This window comes from Lepisma saccharinum, chromosome 12, assembly GCF_977018435.1.
Source record: "Lepisma saccharinum chromosome 12, izLepSacc3.1, whole genome shotgun sequence".
NCBI classification, from domain to species: domain Eukaryota; kingdom Metazoa; phylum Arthropoda; class Insecta; order Zygentoma; family Lepismatidae; genus Lepisma; species Lepisma saccharinum.
The window spans coordinates 27283314-27303862 of NC_139240.1; the positions used below are offsets into that span (position 1 = coordinate 27283314).

A 20549-nucleotide genomic window follows, 5' to 3' on the forward strand; every position below is an offset into this window, starting at 1 on the left:
TAAGGGGACGTAGCTGGAGGCGGAGAGAGGCACGAACTTACAAAGTTTGACGCACAGTTCGTGAGGCTCGCCACACAGCGAACCCCCCGAGCCTTTAGCTTGATGTTCCTCCTGTTTTGCCACCAGCTCCTCGGCAAACTGGCTGTAGATGACCTCGAGGTTGTCGACATCCGCCAGATGTAGCGTCTTCGCCTTGGTGTTGTGGCAGAAGCTGTAAATTTCATCGGACGGCTTCTTGTACTGGCAACGTAGCGATGCGTAGAATTTGGTGGAGTACGTAGCCAGTGCATCGCCGAGGATGGAAATAATTTTGGCTTGCACGTTCTCCAAAAAGCTACGCACGTCGCATGAGCCCTCCGAAGTGAGGACAAAGTCCTCTAACAAACGCTGGAAAGCAGACTGGTTCGCTTTCGCCACAGACTTGACGCGTTTGGCGGATGGTGGCGAGTCGGCTTCCGCTTTCCTCTTGGTCGAGCTGGTCGACGGTTGTGGAACAGGTGCTCCGACGACAACTTTGCATAATGTTATATGCCTCTTCAAATTATTAATAGTAATAGGTATACCGCACCTGGGACATGATTTTTTAGCGGTTACACGCTTACCAGGTGCGCAGGTACGACAATGTCTTGCAAAATTTTGGCTTGATATGGTTATCTTGCACACAGGGCAACTTTTCTCAGATTGCATTTTTTTGGGGGGTATGTTTATTTATATGTGATCTGTTGGTGGTAGAGTGTTTACAAAAAAATACCTTACGAGAAAAATTTTGCAGGCTAATTCTAATTAGTGTTAGTTTGAGGGGTTTATTTATATATGGGTGGCGTTGTTTTCCTCAAATATGTACTTTAATAAACCCTGTAAAAAAATTTAAAAAAATATATAAGAAGTTTGAGAAAAAAAAAACACGTGAAACCCTACAGAGGTGCGGTAATCTATAACCGCAGCCATTAGAAAACTTTTACATTTTTGGTTGGGCACCACGCACCCTGGCGAGGTTATAGGGGCCAGGCATCCTAAAAAAAACAACAATTATTATTTTGTTTGTTTGTTTGCGTCACAATACATACATACACGCGCGCGCGTGCGTGGCACATCGTTCCCCCGAGAGAGAGAGGTTTACAAAGATCGCGATATACGGAGTTGGAAAATTACGATATGGCGCATTCGCTCGTTACTGTTGCCAGCCATAAATCTCTCTCTCTCTCTCTCTCTCTCTCTCTTCATCTTACACCAACGTTGGCATCTCTATTTTTTTTTTAGTTGTAAGTAAATTGCCAACACACTCTAGTTAATAATGCTACATATTATACACACACACGCACACACATACTGCGTTGCCATCCACCCATCTCTCTCTCTTTTACAGCAGTGCCGGCTCTCCTTGTTTAGTGTGTGCAGGTTGGCAAAAATTGCTTTATGCGCTGTAAGGCAAGCCTCAAGCAAAGTTGCCAGCTCCTTGCTTTAGGTTAGGTTAGACCAAAAAAAACCTTGGTGATTTTTTTTTCGAGTGAGGAGTTGGCAATACTGATCTCCACTTGAGGGCGGTCAACCGGGTTGATTGCACAAGCAAAATTGCCAGCTCCTTGCTTTAGGTTAGGTTAGACCAAAAAAAAACCTTGGTGATTTTTTTTCGAGTGAGGAGTTGGCAACGTTGATCTCCACTTGAGGGTGGTCAACCGGGTTGATTGCACAAGCAAAGTTGCCAACTCCTTGCTTTAGGTTAGGTTAGAGCAAAAAAAACTGTGGGTAAGCTGTCGGTTGTTTAACTCTTCCCTCTCTCTTTTTTTTCTTGTAAAAGGCTATGGCAAAAGTACCAGTGGGTTGGCAACCTTGCTTTATGCACTGTAAGGCAAGCCTCAAGCAAGGTTGCCAGCTTCTTGCTTTAGGTTAGGTTAGACCAAGAAAAAAAACCTTGGTAATTTTTTCGAGTGAGGAGTTGGCAACACTGCGAGAAAATACCTCAAGCAAGGTTGCCAGCTCCTTGCTTTAGGTTAGGTTATACCCAAAAACAAAAACCTTGGTGATTTTTTCGAGTGAGGAGCTGGCAACACTGCTCCTCACTTCAGCTCCTCACAAGATGGTGCAGAATTCCCCAACCTGCACTACTTACAAGAAAGAAGTGTTTTTTATTAAGACAAGATTAAATACGTAAAGAAATATACAAACAAGTTATCTTGAAAATTTGAGTAAATATTGCACATGAAAATACGAGAATAATTTGTACTCTTTCTGGGGCTCCCTTAGGCTGGCTGGCCCTGCGAGCCTATATGTTACGCCCCTGGATCCAAACCACTATGTGCTTCCAACAGATATTTATTATGTGTTCCCTTCCGACTGGTCAAACAATTTATAATTTTTGAACGATGCGTTTTCTTGCCGTAACTTTCCTTTGTAAAAATATTCAATGTACATGGTGTCCGAAAAGTCTCGCACCATAGGCAAAATCACAGTATTTGTTCAATGTGCTCTCCGTTGAGTTGTAGGCGGAATCGCAAATTGTTGAGCACACGGGGGACATAACCTTGGACAATGGTTTCGCATATGTTCTTGATTCTTATGCGAAGATGAGCCATATCGTGTGCATCTTCACGCTGCACACCAGAGATTTAACATCCATCGGATTCAAATCCGGCGAGTGTGGGGCCCATTGGGCGGCTCCTCTGCGACCTATCGAGGGTTACGGAAATCTGGTATCCAGATTTTTACCATTTTTGCCTAAAGTGCGGGACTTTTCGGATACCCTGTATTATATTATACAAAAGTCAGTTTCATCTAATTGCTAAATATATTCTAAAGATTTGATAATATAGCAACAATTAAGTCTTAAATACATTTATTAAAGTTAAATCACGCCGTGCACTCTGGCAAGAAACATCATTAAGTCGGGCAAACAGATTCGGACGTGTTAAGGGAAATGTATGAATATCGATCTTACAACGATAAACTTGCGATATTTCATACATACACAATCCTCATGTGATCATGACAATCATATTTTGAACCACTTCGGCAAGGATCACACGCATCATGATCACCCGGCAGTATCTGATCTGTTTGCCCGAAATATGGCGGCAGAGTGTGATTTGCGTAATGAATTGTGGGGGAAGTTGTTCGGTGAATATCATCCATTGGATAATAGTAATTGAAATTAAAAGTCTTCACAGCGTCTTACTATTTAGTATTTATGTATTAAGTATGCATATGTATGATATATTTGAGAATTATAATATTTTCTTATGCATTTTCCACAGGTAAGAAATCTGGTGGCAATACGTAATTACTATAGTATCCTATCGATGTACCCACTAGAACTATGGGGACTTAAGGTAAGGTAAACCTGTAGAGAAATAGTATTTTTGTGGTAATGTTTACCTGTCGTATCAGTACATTAGTTTTGTGTTTTATGGGAGGCCTTATTTTATATTTATTGCGGTTTATATAAAAACTGCTTCGTTGTGATAAATGAAATAATGAAAACGAATCAAGCAAATACTATCACACGTTGGCCTTTATCTTGCACTAATCTTGAACGACTGAAGGAAACCATATAATTATACATACACACACATATATACAGGGCATTCCATATGAAAGTGCCCCTCAACCTCAGTTTTTAAAATTAAATGCAATGCTGCCATAGGCCCGTTTGGGGGGCTACCTGGGGCTAACTTTATTCATGCTTTTATCCATTACAAAAATAATCACAGGCATTATCCTTGGGAGACAGGTGATCCTCACATCATCCTATTGTTAAAAGGCATAAATAAGCTATTGTAGATGGTTGCAAATTTATTAAAGAACACATTTCTTCTTTAGAATAAAGAAGGTATAATTTTAATGTGATAATATTAATGGGTAATTGTGTTCATGACACTGAGCAAATTATAATGCTGCAAGGCATTTAAAAGCACAAACATAGCTAACGGATTAGTAAAAATTTAAATTTTCTTAATTTATATGTAACGAAATTTTGAATTTTACTAATTTTACTACAACTGTATTTTTATATATAGATCCATATGGGACTCTGAAATAAAGTGCACTAATCTGGAAAACTATAATTATTATGACGCTTTCCGATCTTAAGAAATGTCTACTGAAGAAGTGAATTAAGGAAACGAAGAATTATGGACAATTACAAAATTGAGAACCTCGCAAGTTACTGAATTATCGCGAAATGTACTCTCTTCTTGGTCTCTATGTAGGCTTAAGGTAAATTCATTTTTTTATTAAAAGAATTACTATTTGTGCCTGAAAACAAGGTCTGAATGAAACAAAAAATATAACAGAGCATGTACTAATAAATGATGGCATGCCGGATATAAAACGTTGCTATCTATAGGCGAAATATTATTTAATTATCCTGAAAACTAGGTTTTTAAATTAGGAACGCCGACCAAATAACTTTTATATAAGGCTGGCCAAGTGACTTCAAAAGAAAACCAATTATGACATTCGAAGTAGGTTTTATTATGATCACTTTGCCTGTACATTCCTTAAATTTCTTTCTGAAATTCAATAGTCTAAGTTTGTTTGCTCGACGCCTGACTGTTACTATTAATAAACTCTCTATTGAAAGGAATGATCATTCTGTCATCTGGGCTTTACTTGTAATTTCACAAAACTGCATGAGCACAACATCAAAGAATGATTTTCCGATAATTTCCAATCTCCGAAAGATGATTAAGATTTCTTGCTGTTATTCAACCAGTATAAGAACGTGTCCTTCCACGATAATCTTCCTGTGGGTTGCTTCAAACAACAAATAAGCTTCTTCTTACCTCCAGAAGAATGAACCTATCCCGAGACTCCAAGAGATACCTGAGATTCCTAGAGCAGCATCCCTAGAAGTGATCCACAAAATTCACCCGTCACCAGGAGAGTTGAACACAACTTTCAACTGCGCCGCCTTCGTGCAATGAAAAATCCAAATATACCTGGCGCATCTGCATACATATTGGTGATATGGTGCAACTCACACAAAAGACTTGGAAAAGGGTGATTTCGCCAATGAACTGTAGTGATCACCACTTAATAAAACAATTATGCACGATTGAATCGCTTCTACAGGATCGCGACACATTCACGCGACATTTAGGCGTACATCTTTAAATGTCCCTCACGGAATACAAAGCCACAGAAACTAAACTCACTTCTTTGAACTGACGACTTTTCCCTATCAAAATTGCTATTCTGTTTAAATATCTGGCTTTCTTTCACATGTTAAAAAAAAAAAAATTGTAGGAGTAACTAATTGTTGAAAGGCTATATTTTATGTAAACACTGGATGCAACGCCACTATTGTTTCAATGTAACAATGTTTACCTAGCTCTCCAAGGTGGAAGATCAAAAGAAATAAAGGTGATAAATATTCTTTGAAATCTTCTTTCGGAACATATGGCCCGTGTATAAAGGCACATATGTTCATTGTATTCTTTCCTTATCTGTGACTGCCGGCCCTCGTGGCGGAGTGGTGTCGACCTTCGTGGCGGAGTGGTTAGCAGAGCGCGCTACAACGCCAGGGGTTCCGGGTTCGAGTCCCGGGTAAGGCATGGGTATTTGTGTTTGTCCAGATGATACGAAACTGAGAAACTGTAACAATTGAAAAAGTGTAAAAGTGAGAAAAAGTGTAAATGGTGAGGGATGCCTCCGTGTAGGGGGTATTTCCTTTAAAAAAAAAGAAAAAAAGTGGTTAGCACATCGCGCTATGACGCGGGTTCCGGGTTCGAATCCCGGCCTGGGTATGGGTGTTTGTGAATGTGCATTCATCAATTTCATCATGTCATCACTCATTCTCATCTTCGCAAATTAGCCAATAGTGGCACAAGAAGCGAAGTAAAATAAATCAATTAATCAACATTTATCTGTGACTGTCACACAACAAGAGTAATGCATGAAAGTATCATGGGAATTATCTAATTTCTGTGTGCAGTACTGCAGTTTCTCTTTCCTTAATTATTTCATGCATATGTCACGCGTTTGGGAGGGCAACGACTTGTTCTGGGGGGTTTAGCCCCCTAGCCCCTACCTAACTACGCCTATGAATGCTGCAACTTTATCCTACCTACCTTGTGAGTGAACAATCTAAAATTGTCTGTTGGATAAAAATTCAAGTCTTTTACATAATTAAGTTAGAAAGTAGAAGGTATTTTACACGTTATTCGCTTGTTTTAACTTTTTAATTTACTTGTGTTTTCTACTGTTTCCCATCCGTGACCAGGATTGATAAAGGTCAGGAACCCATAAATTCTAATGGGTTCCGCTGCGGGACCGGAACAGTTTTTATCTCGCACAATTTTAATTCGGTCCAAGTTGCGTATTGTTTCATTGAAATATAGGTTCCTGGACCGAATTTAAATTCATCCGGATAAACTCTTCCTGGACCGAATTTAAATTCAATCTTAAGAAAAGGTTCCTGGACTGTATGTAAATTGTTCCGGAAAAATAGTTCCTGGACCGTAATTAAATTGATCCGGAAAAATAGTTCCTCGATCGAATTTAAATTCAATCTGGAAAAAGGTTCCTGGAACGTATTTAAATTGGTCTGGTAAAAAGGTTCCTGGAATTGAAATACTTTACAGATAACAAGGTTCTTCACGGTCCAGAACCAATTTACTCTTACTGATTTTCTCTACTGGACCGGAATTGAATTTATTTACAATTCCTGGTCCTTTAACAACCCTGCCCGTGACACCAAAAAATAATTAATTTTTCCTTTAACTGTTACATTCCCCCCCCCCAACTCCACTAGAATATTCAAAGATCAATTACGGTACCTTCTCTCTTTATTTTTCATCATTTGACAATTCACAAAAATTAAAATAAATTTCTAATTAAGTGAAGAGGCAGTGTATCGTCTGTCCCACCCGTGACACAAAACTTTTCACTTGTAGCTACAAATCTGGGAAAGTATTTTAAGGATATGTTTAATCAACAGTGTTAAGTTTCATGTTTCATCGCACAGAAACTGTAATAAAAATTGTTGCTTAACTATCAGTAAAATAGTTACTTTAATATCAAAAACGAAGTTCGCGTGTCCCACCCGTGACAATGAAATGCACCATATGGAGGCGGTATGGCTCAGGGTTTATATCCGCGACCTTACGATTACAAATTTCTCATCTCCCGCTCATTCAATCCGTTCGATAATTTTCTGTGCGAAAGAAGATGTAGTTTTTATTATCCACATGTATGATTACATGAGAGACTTCAAGATTGTAAACAACTACTTCTAAAATACTTACATACTTCAGTATGTATTGCTTTCAATGTAGGTGGGACAGGTCAACTCACCGAAGTTCCTTCTGATATCATCCCAACATTCAAAGTAGAAGACATTTGAAAAAGAAGTCCATATTGGCTTCGATTTCGATCGGAAGGGAAAGTGGGGTCTTTTCCCTAAAGAATCCTGCGAGGAGATAAAGAGGGTTTTTGGTGTTTCCTGTGGACCATAAAAGTCACTAAAGGTGCTGCGTTCCTCGTTACACACTCCTTTCAGATAGAGTTTACTCCTAGAAGGCGATAAAGTGCATTGGGCATGTTTATTGCAGGGAGGAAGGATCCCATCTGATGCTCCTTTCTCGAATATCATTTTGCAGGCATCGAAAATAGAAAAGAGTGCAGATGCTCTGTTTTTCATTTTGGGAGAAAGGTTTTCGTACCCTTGGCACTGGTGCTAGTTAAAGCGGGGGTGAGTTGCACTAAAGCCCGAATCACACGGAACTGGATTCCAGTAGGAATGCCGTAGTTGGCGTTGGACTGGCTACCCATTTGCTAGTTTTCGCCTCACACGATACTTTTTACCGTGCTTGTCGATGCTCTTTTTTTCCCATAAGACATCGCGCAGAGCAGACAATCTGTAAAGATGGACGAGCAATTTGAAGAATGTTGTAGGAGAATTACTGCTTTGTGCTTTTATTAAAAATTAAAAACAAAAGTAAGGACTAGAAATTGGCTCGAAAAAAATATGGTAATTAATGCGTACCGAACAAGCTTTTTGATGAACTCGGGTATACATATTCATACATGAGATTCGCAGGATTCAGTTTTTTAAAAAGTCAAACATTTAAATTCAATACACTTGTAATAATAAGGATTTTCATTTTCAGCTAATCATATTTGTCACGTACACATCTCATCGCTTTGCATAAATACCTAAATATTAATGAACTGAACAGGAATGCACTGCACGTCATCTACTTACTTTTTATAAATCGAGAAACTAACAAAAGCAGCCAGCACTCGGAAACCACAGACAAAAAACTCTCCATTGCAAACTCACAGATTATCTTCACATGGACAAACATTGCCCTGATTGGCTGTTCCACAGAATCCAGTCGAGGAATGCCATTAGCAATTAGAACATGTCCTATTCCTCCAAACCAGTCAAGCAGGCAGCCATCACATCCGGGCAGGTAGCCAGTTCAGCGCCAACTAACTGGAACAACCAATCAGAGCAAAATTTGGCCATGTGAAGATAATCCGTGAGTTTGCAATGCAGAGTTTTTTGTCTGTGGTTTCCGAGTGCTAGCTGCTTTTGTTATAGTTTATCCGTTTCTCGATAAAAAAAAAGTAAAGAGATGATGTGCAGTGCATTCCTGTTCAGTTAATTAATATTTAGGTATTTATGCAAAGCGATGAGATGTGTACGTGACAAATATGATTAGCTGAAAATGAAAATCCTTATTATTACAAGTGTATTAATAAATGTTTGACTTTTTTTGTGAATGAATCCTGGGAATCTCATGTATGAATAATGCAAACACGAGTTCATCAAAAAGCTTGTTCGAGGTACGCATTGATTACTATATTTTTTTTCGAGCCAATTTGTAGTTTATACTTTTCTTTATTTTTAATAAAAGCACAAAGAAGCTATTTTTGGCAGTAATTCTTCTACAACATTCTTCAAATTGCAAATTATTGATTGATTGGTTTTGTGTTTTAAGTCCACTTTATGCACAGTAAGGCTAATCGGGACTTGACCTACAGTTTAAAGTGGGATCCGAACCACTATGTGCCTCCACCGGGAATCGAACCGGGACTCCTTTACAACGCAACGACGTTACCACTGCGCCATAGGGAAACCTTAGGGTTATTATTGTACACACAAGAAAGTAAAGACATCAGCTGAAAGAAATGCATCGTCTGTAGCATCATCGAGAAAGTGCATAAGAAACGCATCAAATGATGCATTAAAGTGCAGCTCAACATAAAAACAAATTCCGATTGCAGCAGTTGGCGTTACCTTTACAAACGATATACAAAAATGTATAAAATTGTAAATCTGATTCTTGGCACTTTAGTGACACTGTGGTGCATCAAATAGATTCGATGCATTTAACTTCTGTATGTACAGTCACGGAAACTCCCGGGTTGTTATTATTATTATTTTTTTTTTGATTTGATTTAGTTTATTTTACTTCGCGTTTTGTGCCTCTTGGCTAATTTGCGAAGATGGGGATGAGTGATGAAATGATGAAATTGATAAATGGATATTCACAAACAACCAAGCCCGACCGGGATACCCGGGTTGTTAACCCTATTGAAAGAGAATTGAAGTACGCCCTCGATGTCTGACCGCCAAGCGCTTTGCGTATAGACTACCCAACCAACATTCCAATTCTGCGGCTTGTATACATCTCAATTCTCAGTAAATTGAGCAGTGATGCCAAAGAGAAATACGAGATGAATATTGTATTGTGTTCTCGAGATGGAGTAACACTCGGCACACCGTTATATTGTTTATTTAATGCTGTTTGGTTGAGTGATTGATTCATTTGCTTTATTTTACTTCGCCTTTTGTGCCACTTTTGGCTAGTTTGCGAGGAAGGGGATGAGTGATGATATGATGAAATTTATGAATGGACACTCACAAACATCCATGCCAAAGGCCAGGATTCGAACCCGAGACTCCTGGCGTCGTAGCGTGATGTTCTAACCACTACGCCACGGGGGCCGGCTAATGCTGTTTAATTCGTATTTTTATTCATTTAATAGGTTCTTCAGCGAAGCGGAGACAAACAGAACAATGTGAAAGAGGGAGAATACAACTTTAGGACCTTAACATCAGAATGCTTGCCATTCCTTGAAAATAAACTTTCGTTTCTGTCGAGTACTTGAGAGGACGTTTTGTGCTGCCTCTTTTGTAGTGTTTGTTATCGCGTCAGACTAGCATGCGGGCAACCTGAGTTCGATCCCAGCGGAACGACCATTTCTTATGTCTAAGTCTATCCCACTTAATACGAAAACTAAGGTTCCTTAAAACCTATTGAATTGTAGGGCACTTTTCATGTCGGTAATCTTAAACCACCAAACATGAAAATTTTCAAGTAGGTTCGTTGTTCCGAAGCTACTGAATTTCGAAGTGAGTGACAATGTGTTTCCGTAAGTGTTGGAACAACAATATTGTTTATTAGCGAAGAGCTTGCGACCACAACTGAGATATCTTCCTAGTTGTCAGTGATATCATTAAAGCGAAAACGCTATCCTTTAGGTTAAGAATCACAGTAGCTATATTCTTTCAACTTCCACCAACTTTCACGTTCCACATAAAATGTTTACCTTTTCACATTTCAATATAGTGAGTGTTTGGTCGTGTTGTATAAGGCGATGGAATTTGATACTTGCGTTTGCATGTTCGAATCCAAAGCAATACGAGAGCTTTTCTTTTCGGCATACGACGTGGAAACCATTAATAGCTATTTAACTTTGCAATTATAAAATCAAGGTTTTCCCTCCAAGCGTATTCAACATCACTCTTCAAAACATTTCTTCTCAACCCTCGGCAAAAGATCTGTGTAATGCAATGGCAACTGGATTGTTTCTTCCATCAAGTAAGCTAGATAAACAGAAAGAATAATAAGATTAACCCTAGCTTACCCGTATCGAACGAGATGCTTGTTTACCTGAGGAGGGGGGGGGGGGGGTTGTTCACAGACCCACACTTTTTTATTACTAAGATTCAAGAAACCATTTTGTTATTGAATAACTGCTTCCTTTGTTGATTATATATGTGTGCTTGTTCCATCGCCCATTCCTTGACTTTATCATTCATCGTCGCTGTTAACCGAAAATATAGAAACGCGACGTAAGATAAAGACAATTATCAATAGAGATAAAGTGGCTAATGGATATGAGACTGGAAGGCAATATAATCACTCGTTTAACCTGTGCGAATATCTTCAATTTTACCTGAAATTTTTATATTTTTCATCAAAATTCCCTTTTTCCCATTTCCCTCCAAAGTAGAAATTTCCCTATATGTGGCAACACTGCTGCTAAGGGCTTACTTAGGTGCATATGAGAAATGCACACTTTGTTTTCCAGGAAGGGAAGAAAATGCGCCAAATGTTAACAAGCTCCAATCACAAAACAAACACAACTTGCTTGTATGAGCATAGCATCAGGCTGTCCGCACCCTGGTGCATTCGTTTCGTTAACGGAAGACAGGATTGGAGAATGTTATAACCTCAGTTTGTAAAATTAAATTATATCTTTTTACCATTGGGTGTAAGAGGTGACCCTTTTTGGAAACACCCAAATGTCAACCTCTCTTCCAGGTAGTACACCCTGGATTGCATTTTTCCGATTAGCGAGGCTCTGGCGTCTGGACATCACAACCAGTATGCGTATAATTCTCTGCTCGGCTCGTGTTGTGTTGTCGTCCATATATAATATATAGAGCCCGGAAGTTCAGGCATTTATTTTCGTTAAAATAGACAGGCAAAAATGCATTTATAATGTGGAAAATAGGCACTAAAAATGGGAAAAAAGGCAAAATAAACTGAAAAAGGCACATTTGAAAGTCACTTACTTTTATCTATAATTTCTGGCAAAATGTTAATGAAGCATACATAAAACAAGCAAATGTAGCTGGACTCATTTCGATAACAGCATTTTCACCTTTTAGAATATCACAAATTGTCTTCAATTGTTTCAAGTCATCATTTGCACTCACTACCCATTTGCACTTTTCCACAACAGCTGACCCCTTTTCTCCTGACACTTCCACCATCTGCTGCATAGATTCCTCGAAGATTTTCATGGATGCTACAAGAGTCTCACCTCTTTTTTCTAGCTTTGTAATTGTCTCTGGCAATGCACCATAATGTGCAAAAATAAACGACAGTTCATTCTTCAGTTCTGAATAGCACAGGAGTTTTTTCACTTCACGAATTGAAGCCGCTTCATTTTCTGGAAGAGCATCGATCACCTCACTGATTTTTTCAAGGTTGTTAGCATAATATATAGCTGCTGATATCCAGGTTCCCCATCTCGTCAAGACTGGTTGCGGAGGTAAACTAAGCTCAGGTGCAACTTCCTGAAATGTTCGGGTTCGAGAGGGAGATTTCAGAAATATTTTCTTTGTGTTCGAAATCAACCTGTCCACTTCTGTGTGCAACACTCTAACTTTTTCGGCGATTCTGTGCATTGCGTGGGCTACACATGTGATATGAAGCATGTTCGGGAAGAGAATTTTCAATGCTATGGCAGCCTTCTTCATATAGGGAGCTGCATCACTGATAAAAAGTAACATGTCATCATGATGTACACCATCTGGCCAGAGCAGAAGTAGGGAATTTGATAATAACTGAGCTATTGACGAACCATTGGCTCTCTCTAGTTGTTCTGGCGTGAGAAGAAATGACGAGGATTCTCCGCATGTTGGTTCCATAGTTCATATGATGACCAGGCGCGTGCCCAGGATTTTCGTAAGGGGGGGGGGGTTATGAATCCAATACATTTTCCAGTTCACAGGTCAAATTTCTTGTAATAAATTAGATAATTAATATACTTGGATTTTACCCCAATGAACGCAATCAATGTATTTGCTATGGATGCTTCATGTTTTTATTGCATCATATAAAAGCACCTGCTTGAATATTTCCAAATTATTAATATTTTATATTTAATTGATCAAATATAATTTTTAAACAAAAAATGTACACTCAACATTGTAACAACATTAAAGAGATTAAGACTACTTGATGTCTTAAAGACAGAAATAAATAAGGTACCACAGTTCAACAATTTAAATTCTGAAATTTAGGCATCGAGGTTTCTGTGCGAGTTCTGACAATATACGTATCCCGGTGAATGTTCAGAGCACCTAACCCATTTAATCTTTCTTCGCAAATGGTATTTCGAAGATAGGTCTTCAACGTCTCAAAGTTGAGAATGATTTATCATTTGATGTTGTTGTTACCGGGATTGTACATAATATGCGCAAACGTGTGTTTACCCAGGGAAATATTACTTCAATGTATATATCAATTGCTTCAAGAGCATTTACTGGACGTCTTTGCATTGCTACAAGATGACGATACCACAGTTTCATTTCAGTGTGAGCGTCGTCGCCTTGTAATCAAGGTGTTCCAGGTTCAATACCCACCCGGTGGAGGCTAATAGTGGTTCGGATCTCACTTTAAACTTTAGGCCCAGTCCCTATTAGCCTTACTGTGCATAAAGTGGATTTAAAACATCAATTCAATCAAGATTGTACTTGTTGTGGAGATGGATTTGCTAAATATTGTGTACATTTTTGGCATTGTATTATTATATTATTGGTCAAAACATTTGTTTGACAGTCGATAAACAAATACGAACCCCTTCAGTAATTAACATTTTCTACTACAGTGTCATTAATGTGTCATATTCATTTTCATGTTAGGTCTATGGAGAGGAATTGTGTATAATGTTAACGTTATGGAACTGCGAAACCAACTGTTGAAGGGGCCACTCCCCCCTTCCCCTCCGAAGCCCAGTACCGCACCACAGGATCTGTCACTGAGCCCGACAAAATCTTGCCAGACAGTGCTCGAAATAGAAATTCGTAGCCGAAAAGGGAGGGGATATTTGATCGATTTTGGAAATACGATGGGGTACATCCTTGTATGGATCAACATGGAGACAATACAGTAGGTGGAGGATGCTCAATATGAAAATTATTCTAATTGGGGGTATGATTTGTGAAACTTTCTTAACTGGAGGCAGCATCACCTACTTCGACCACTGATGCCAGAAAAGTTGCTTTCAGAAAATGAATTTATTACTGCACACGTATATTACTTATTGTATTTGTTGCGTTTGTATAAGAGAAATATTCAGAAGATTTGTAAGGAATATTTACAGTTAATAGGATGCCTATCTAGTCTATCCCGTGTCGTAATACAAATTTTATCCCTTTCCTACAAAATAATAAAACTGATTTTATAATGTGGTTGCATACATATACACTGTATAGTAGCACCAAGCTTTCTGGGACCTCGGAAAATACGTGAACCACAGGCTTCCCCGTGGCTTTAACTAGCGACACTAGTGCCACTGCTCCGACGCCAGGGTTTCAAATGCCTTGGTGGATCTATCGTTTTTGGAGGGTTCGTGAACAAAACAAAAAGTAAATGATTGTAAAGTCCATTTTATATTCAGATACGTTAATCGGGACTGGACTTAAAGTTTAAATCGGGATACGTACCACTGTGCAATGTACCTTCACAGGGGATCAAACCCAGGACCTCTTTGATTACACCACCATCGGTGAGGCCCCTGAAATCATTGAGGGAACTTGTTCATCTTCATGTTCTCTCGCCCTGCGAAAGTTTATTGGTGATATAGGGTGACATCCTACACACGTCTTCCAGACATACACACGCGGGCACCCCCCTCCCCTGCACACACACGATTGTGTGCTTACAGCACATGCTGTGCCCTCCCAGAAAAACAATTCTAAATCCGTCTATGGATATATCTGCTATCAAATAATGAACGTCACTTACCTCGACAGTTCCTTGACATAATGTTGCAACAAGGTTTGCAATATCTTCTGTTATGCCTTCTTGTTGAATATCAAGAGTCTGAAAGTTCGCACGTTTCACTCTCGCAATTCGGATGGAATTCCTCTGAACTTAAATCGACCTTTTCTGACGTTCTATTTGTGGAAGGTGAAGCTTCAACTTCCATTTTTTGTTTCTTTTGGAAATAATCTAATACGTGTTTCTCCTCTTTTCTCTATCCATCTTTAGTTCCACGTCAAAAATCTATTACACACGCAGAAACGTAACACACAACACAACCACTTCAACTTGCTACCTTGCAGACTGCAACTCGCTACAACCCCAGAGAACACCAGGACTTGGGACAAAGATACCGGGCGGTCGAATGTCTGAAACATGCATCCAACTTGGTCCAGCTCAAATTACGTCACCAGTGTTGACAGCAACCAGTAGTGTCAGTGTCAGTAGTGTTGGCAACTGCTAAATTATTTACGCACAAATTCAAGTGAGATCTTTCACACATGTTACAAGAAAATTCAATAAACTGAAGGCTGGAAATTGGTTGAGAAAAAAATATCTAATTTGTAAAGAGCACAAGAGTAAAACGTATAATATTTTGGCATATTAATTGCTTTTATTTTGTTTATGAAACTGACCGGGCCAGTTGTGCTATATAACGCATCCCTCCCTCCCTCCCGGCATGCTATTGTACAAAACATCGCTTGCCTCCTTCATAAAACCATGCCTCGCTACTGCCTGCAACAATTATTATTATTATAATTATTGATATTTTGAAATAAATATGCATCCAGGTGCGAAATAAGATTTTGACTTACTTTGCCTACTAATTGTAGTGATTCAAATCTCACAGAACTTTGCTCTGCTGGCATAAATGGTATAAGAAGGGGAAAGAAAGAAAAGGGAAGTTAGCAGCACTGTCGTAACAGGAAAGGGAGGGTCATTCTCCTAAGAGGGTCATCGTGGGTGAAAGAAAGGGGAGGAGGGATTCCTTCAGTTCGCATTCCAAGGGTTGCGGCTCTTTTCTTGACCATACTGAGAAGGAAATTCTACTTCCTTTTCAGTGACTAAGGAATGAATGAATGCTTGTGCATTGCTGTAACTCAACTCCAATATTATCAAAAGTAATTGAAGAAGCAAATACATTTCTCATTGCCAAATGTAAACATTTTACAATATTGGCGATTTATGAAATAAAATGTATTTCTGCTTTGAATTTTTTTAAATGACGAAACCAATGGGGGGGTTTTAACCCCCACCAACCCCCCCTGGGCACGCCACTGATGATGACGTTGGCTATTCAGCGTCCCATAGCGTCAGTAATTTCATCTGTTTAAATCCAAACCTTCTTTCCACCAACTTCAGCACGAATTCTTTGCAGAGCTTCTTCGTAGCAGATGCTTAAATATGTTTTCCGCAGCGTAGATTCCGACGGCACCGTTTCTTTAGTGTATTTCTCCAGGAATTTCCTCAGTGACTTATTTTCCACTTTCCAGAAAGGTAACCCTGCTTCCATGAAAGCTTTGCACAGTTCAAGAGAAAACTGAGATTGCCTGTTGGATGAAGTGCCCACTGCTGAAATTAGGGATATCTTCTTCTGTCCAACCTTTTTGGCAACTGCAGATTTATGTTTTCCTGTTGACACATGCTGAGATATAAAGTATTTTTTTCTCATGGTTGAATGTTTTTTCACATATCTTGCAGAGAAGAATAGTACCATCTGTCAAAAATGTTTTTTCACCAAATTCATGCACGTAACCATGTAACTTACCACTTAATAGCACACTAAATTTCGGCTTGATGACAACTACACGATCCTTTCCTTCCAAAGTGCAGAACTAAACTGAAGATAGAGAACTTGATTTTGGAATCCATGCAAAGGCCCTTGGGCATTAGTGCTGCTTCTTGTCAATAACCTCCTGACACGGACGCTGGACGTGATGACGTAATTGTGCAGGTGTTCTGCAACAGGTTTTCAGCAGTCAATCATTCACAAGGACATGTTAACGGAAAGGCAATATCTTAACTCAGCATGAAATACTATTTTTTTTAAAACACACTTTTCTCCTTCAGCAATGTTGAAACATACGTGAGTTCAATATTACTTAAATAAGGCGAAAATTATTCACATAATAAACGGAAGAAAAATAAATGCCAACAACGTTTTTTGGGAGAAAAATGATTTATTTACACATTTTTTTAAAAAAATGTTCAAATTTCATTGAAAAGGGCAAAAAAAGGCATTATAATTAAAAATAGGCAGTGGGGTCCCAAATAGGCAAAATAGGCAAAATGAAAAGGCTTCTAAAACATTCGAAACAACATAAAAAACGTATATCCGGAAAAATTTTATCAATATATGCAGTAGATAAAAAGAGGCATTTTGCCAAACTTCCGGGCTCTAATAATATATATATAAAACTTGTTCCTGACTGCGACAATGATATTCTTTCTATCCCTGGACATGATAAAAGGGTTGATTGAGTAATTGCTTTTACTTTGCTTGGTGATAACATGAAGTGGATGACATTTCATGTTATCACCACTCATCCTATCTTCATCCTCATCTTTGCGATTAGTAAAAAGTGGTGGAAAAGCAAAGTAAAAGCAATTACTCAATCAACCCTTTTATCATGTCCAGGGATAGAAAGAATATCATTGTCGCAGTCAGGAACAAGTTTTTCTTATATATAAAATTTGGGCCACTGCTATCATTTGTTTTGGGTCCTGCCGACATTATTATTATTATTATTATTATTATTATTATTATTATTATTATGTTTTTATCATGGTACTTCATCTAATCGCATGCTATGTAATATTAACACTTGTAAACTTTAAAATATAGACATAGGCTATATAATGTAAGAAGTTAAACGCACTGTTATAAGATACCGTAAAATTTACAATATTATACCGTTAACAATTTAACAACCTGCCTGTTAATGTAGAAAAACGGTACACAACCGTTTTCTTTTTCAATTTGAATATATTATCATGGATAAAGGTGAATAATGATTGTAATTTATACTTGCTTATTCCATAAATACATTGTTTCAAACTGAATCATTCAAACTATATTAATTAGGGCAACTATGTCATAGCCGTTAGTACTTTAAAAACAGTCACGATCATTTTTTTAACGGTAGTTGGATGGCAGCAAAAATTGATGCACTTAAACCGTTATTTCTTTTTACAGTGATACCAACTTTCATGAAATCAAGTAAAAGAACTTGACATGTTGTTTTATTTAGCTATTATCATTATTAAGGAATTTCAATAGTCAATGGTTTTTATCACCTCTGCCCTTTCAGCGTCTCATTTTTACGACCCCATCCCCCTGGACTTGCGACGCCTAGGCTATATTTCCTCTGAAGAGATTTATTTGTAGTCAGATCAACACAAGGTAAATAGAGATTAGTTAAAGCCATCCGAAGATTGCCGATCTTGCACGAACGCGTGACGTCACCGGAGAAGCAGTGAGCTCGGCTGAAGCAGACGGCCCCTAGCATTTATATGGGAGATTCAGAGATCGAAAGTATATTATTACTTTTAGGAAGTGGAAAATATTAATTGTCATCCTCCAAGATGGTATTGAGGCATCCTTTTAATGATTAGTAACATAATTGAAAACGCGCTACTTTTAAAAGGGGCAAAGTACATGTGAAAAAATGTATTTTGAAAATCCATATTCCTGAAACTTTCTGAACGATGCGCTACAAAGAAAGTTGCGTGTTCTCCTTTAGAATTTCGTCATTTTACAAATTGTAATATAATTTTAACAAAAACGCTGCATGCTAAAGAAGAATTAAAGAGTTTAAAAAAAATAATTGATTAATAGACTTAGTTTATTTTACTTCGCTTATCTGTCACCTAATGGCAAAGATGAGGATGCGTGATGATATGATGGAATTGAAGAAAGGAAAGTAGACTCATGCCCGGGCGGGGATTCGAACCTGGGGGCCCTTGGCATCGTAAAGCGTTGTGCTAACCACTTCGCCACGGAGGTCAGCATTACAAGGAAATAAACAGAAAATGGCATATATGTTTTAATATGAGAGAAACATTTGCGAGGAGGTTATTGAAGTAACAAATAATTATACAAGACGTTGTGATGAAAATTATTAATATATCTGAAATGTCGAGAGTTGACCTTGCAGTCTCTAAATGTACTTTTAGGGTTACGCAAAACCTTTACTCAAAATTGCTAGTGTAAATTTATAAGCTATTAAAATTTAAAACTTATTCCCGTTCGAAAAAAGAAACTGCCAAGTCAAATTAATCTAACTAACTAACTCTCTAGCCTTCTTAAACCCGAAGGTTCATGGCTGCAGCAACACAGGCCTTCCATGTTTCCCTATCTTGAGCAAGATCTATATACTCTTTTCCATCCCTACCGATTTCCCTTAGGTCCATCTCAACGTTGTCCCTCCATCTTCGTCTTGGCCTTCCTACAGGTCTCTTACCATCAGGTTTCCCAACAAGAATCCTGTAAACTCCTCTTTCCTCTCCCATTCGTGCCACATGGCCTGCCCACCTAAGTCTTCTTGATTTAATTATTCTAATAATATCTAGACACGAATACAAATTATGTAGTTCTAAATTATGTAACCTTCTCCACTCACCTGTCTCCTCATCCCTTTTAGGTCCAAAGATTTTCCTAAGGATCTTATTTTCAAATACTCTCAATTTATGTTCCTCTTTCAATGTAAGGGACCAAGTTTCACATCCATATAATACTACAGGCAAAATTACTGTTTTGTATATTTTAACTTTTAGTTTCTTAGATATTAAACGAGAAGACAAAAGTTTATGAAGAGAGAAGTAACATGCATTTCCTGAATTAAGCCTACTTTTTATTTCCTCTTTAATATAATTTTCATTTCTTAATATTACTCCTAAGTATTTGAATTTGGAAACTGGTTCAAACGAGTTGTTATCAATAATTAGATTTTAATTATTACCTAACACTTGGTTTCGTATAAATACATACATTTTTCTTTCATGAGGCCAAGAGAGTATTTGGAGGGGACGGTGGCTTGGGAAGGCTATAGCCCCGGATCTCGATCTGCAAAGGGGCTTCCAGTGGGAAAACATTGCTATGAAATAGTCCAGAAGAAGGGGCGAAATGATTTTTTTCAAATGGCTCAAGAATACAAAGATATAAGTGGACATTTGGCAAGCTTAGTCTAAAACTTACAACTGATATCGTACGTGTGTGTTGGAGGGGGGGGGGCACAGTGGAATATGATTCACAATACTAAAATTAAAATAAATATGTGGGAACAATAGAAATCAAAATATGTTGTAGCTAGTGACGGCGCAAAAGTAAAGATAGATGGGTAAATCATATTTTCCCGGGGCAATCATGTTTATTATTCCGTTACATACGACACAAAAATGCATATTTTGGCTAAAAGAGCATTCATTCATTTATTTATTTTTGTCGTTTTACTGGGGGCAGATAAGAGAGAGAGAGAGAGAAATTGTCGAATTGTCGAGAATAGGGGGGCGTTCCTGCCTCCCCCCCTGTAGTGTGGGCACTGCCTATAGCTATGCTGGAGAAGAATGCACCAATTAATACACTATTAAATAAAACAGATACTTTTAAAACTTTTAATCAAATTATTTGTGAACTATGGTTTAAATTTAGAGAGAGCACATTTAATTTGGATGAGTTAACTTCTGAAGCCTGCCAGTTCTGAGCCTTCTTCCGGTGTAACTGCACTGCCCTTTGAGCCCTAGCTGCTGCGTTCAGGT

The 20549-nt window shown here is 38.3% G+C and overlaps 2 protein-coding genes across 2 annotated transcripts in view; one reads left to right on the forward strand and one right to left on the reverse strand.

The window, feature by feature from the left end:
* The window catches only part of LOC145996282 (sodium-dependent proline transporter-like), a 96154-nt gene extending 88384 nt beyond the window's left edge, over positions 1-7770 (reverse strand). Inside the window, exon 1 of the mRNA XM_083132710.1 lies at positions 7662-7770. Coding sequence (XP_082988836.1) covers positions 7662-7770 — 109 coding nt within the window. The remainder of the gene's footprint in view (positions 1-7661) is intronic.
* The window catches only part of LOC145996608 (uncharacterized), a 336214-nt gene that overhangs the window by 72741 nt on the left and 242924 nt on the right, over positions 1-20549 (forward strand). The window lies entirely within an intron of this gene.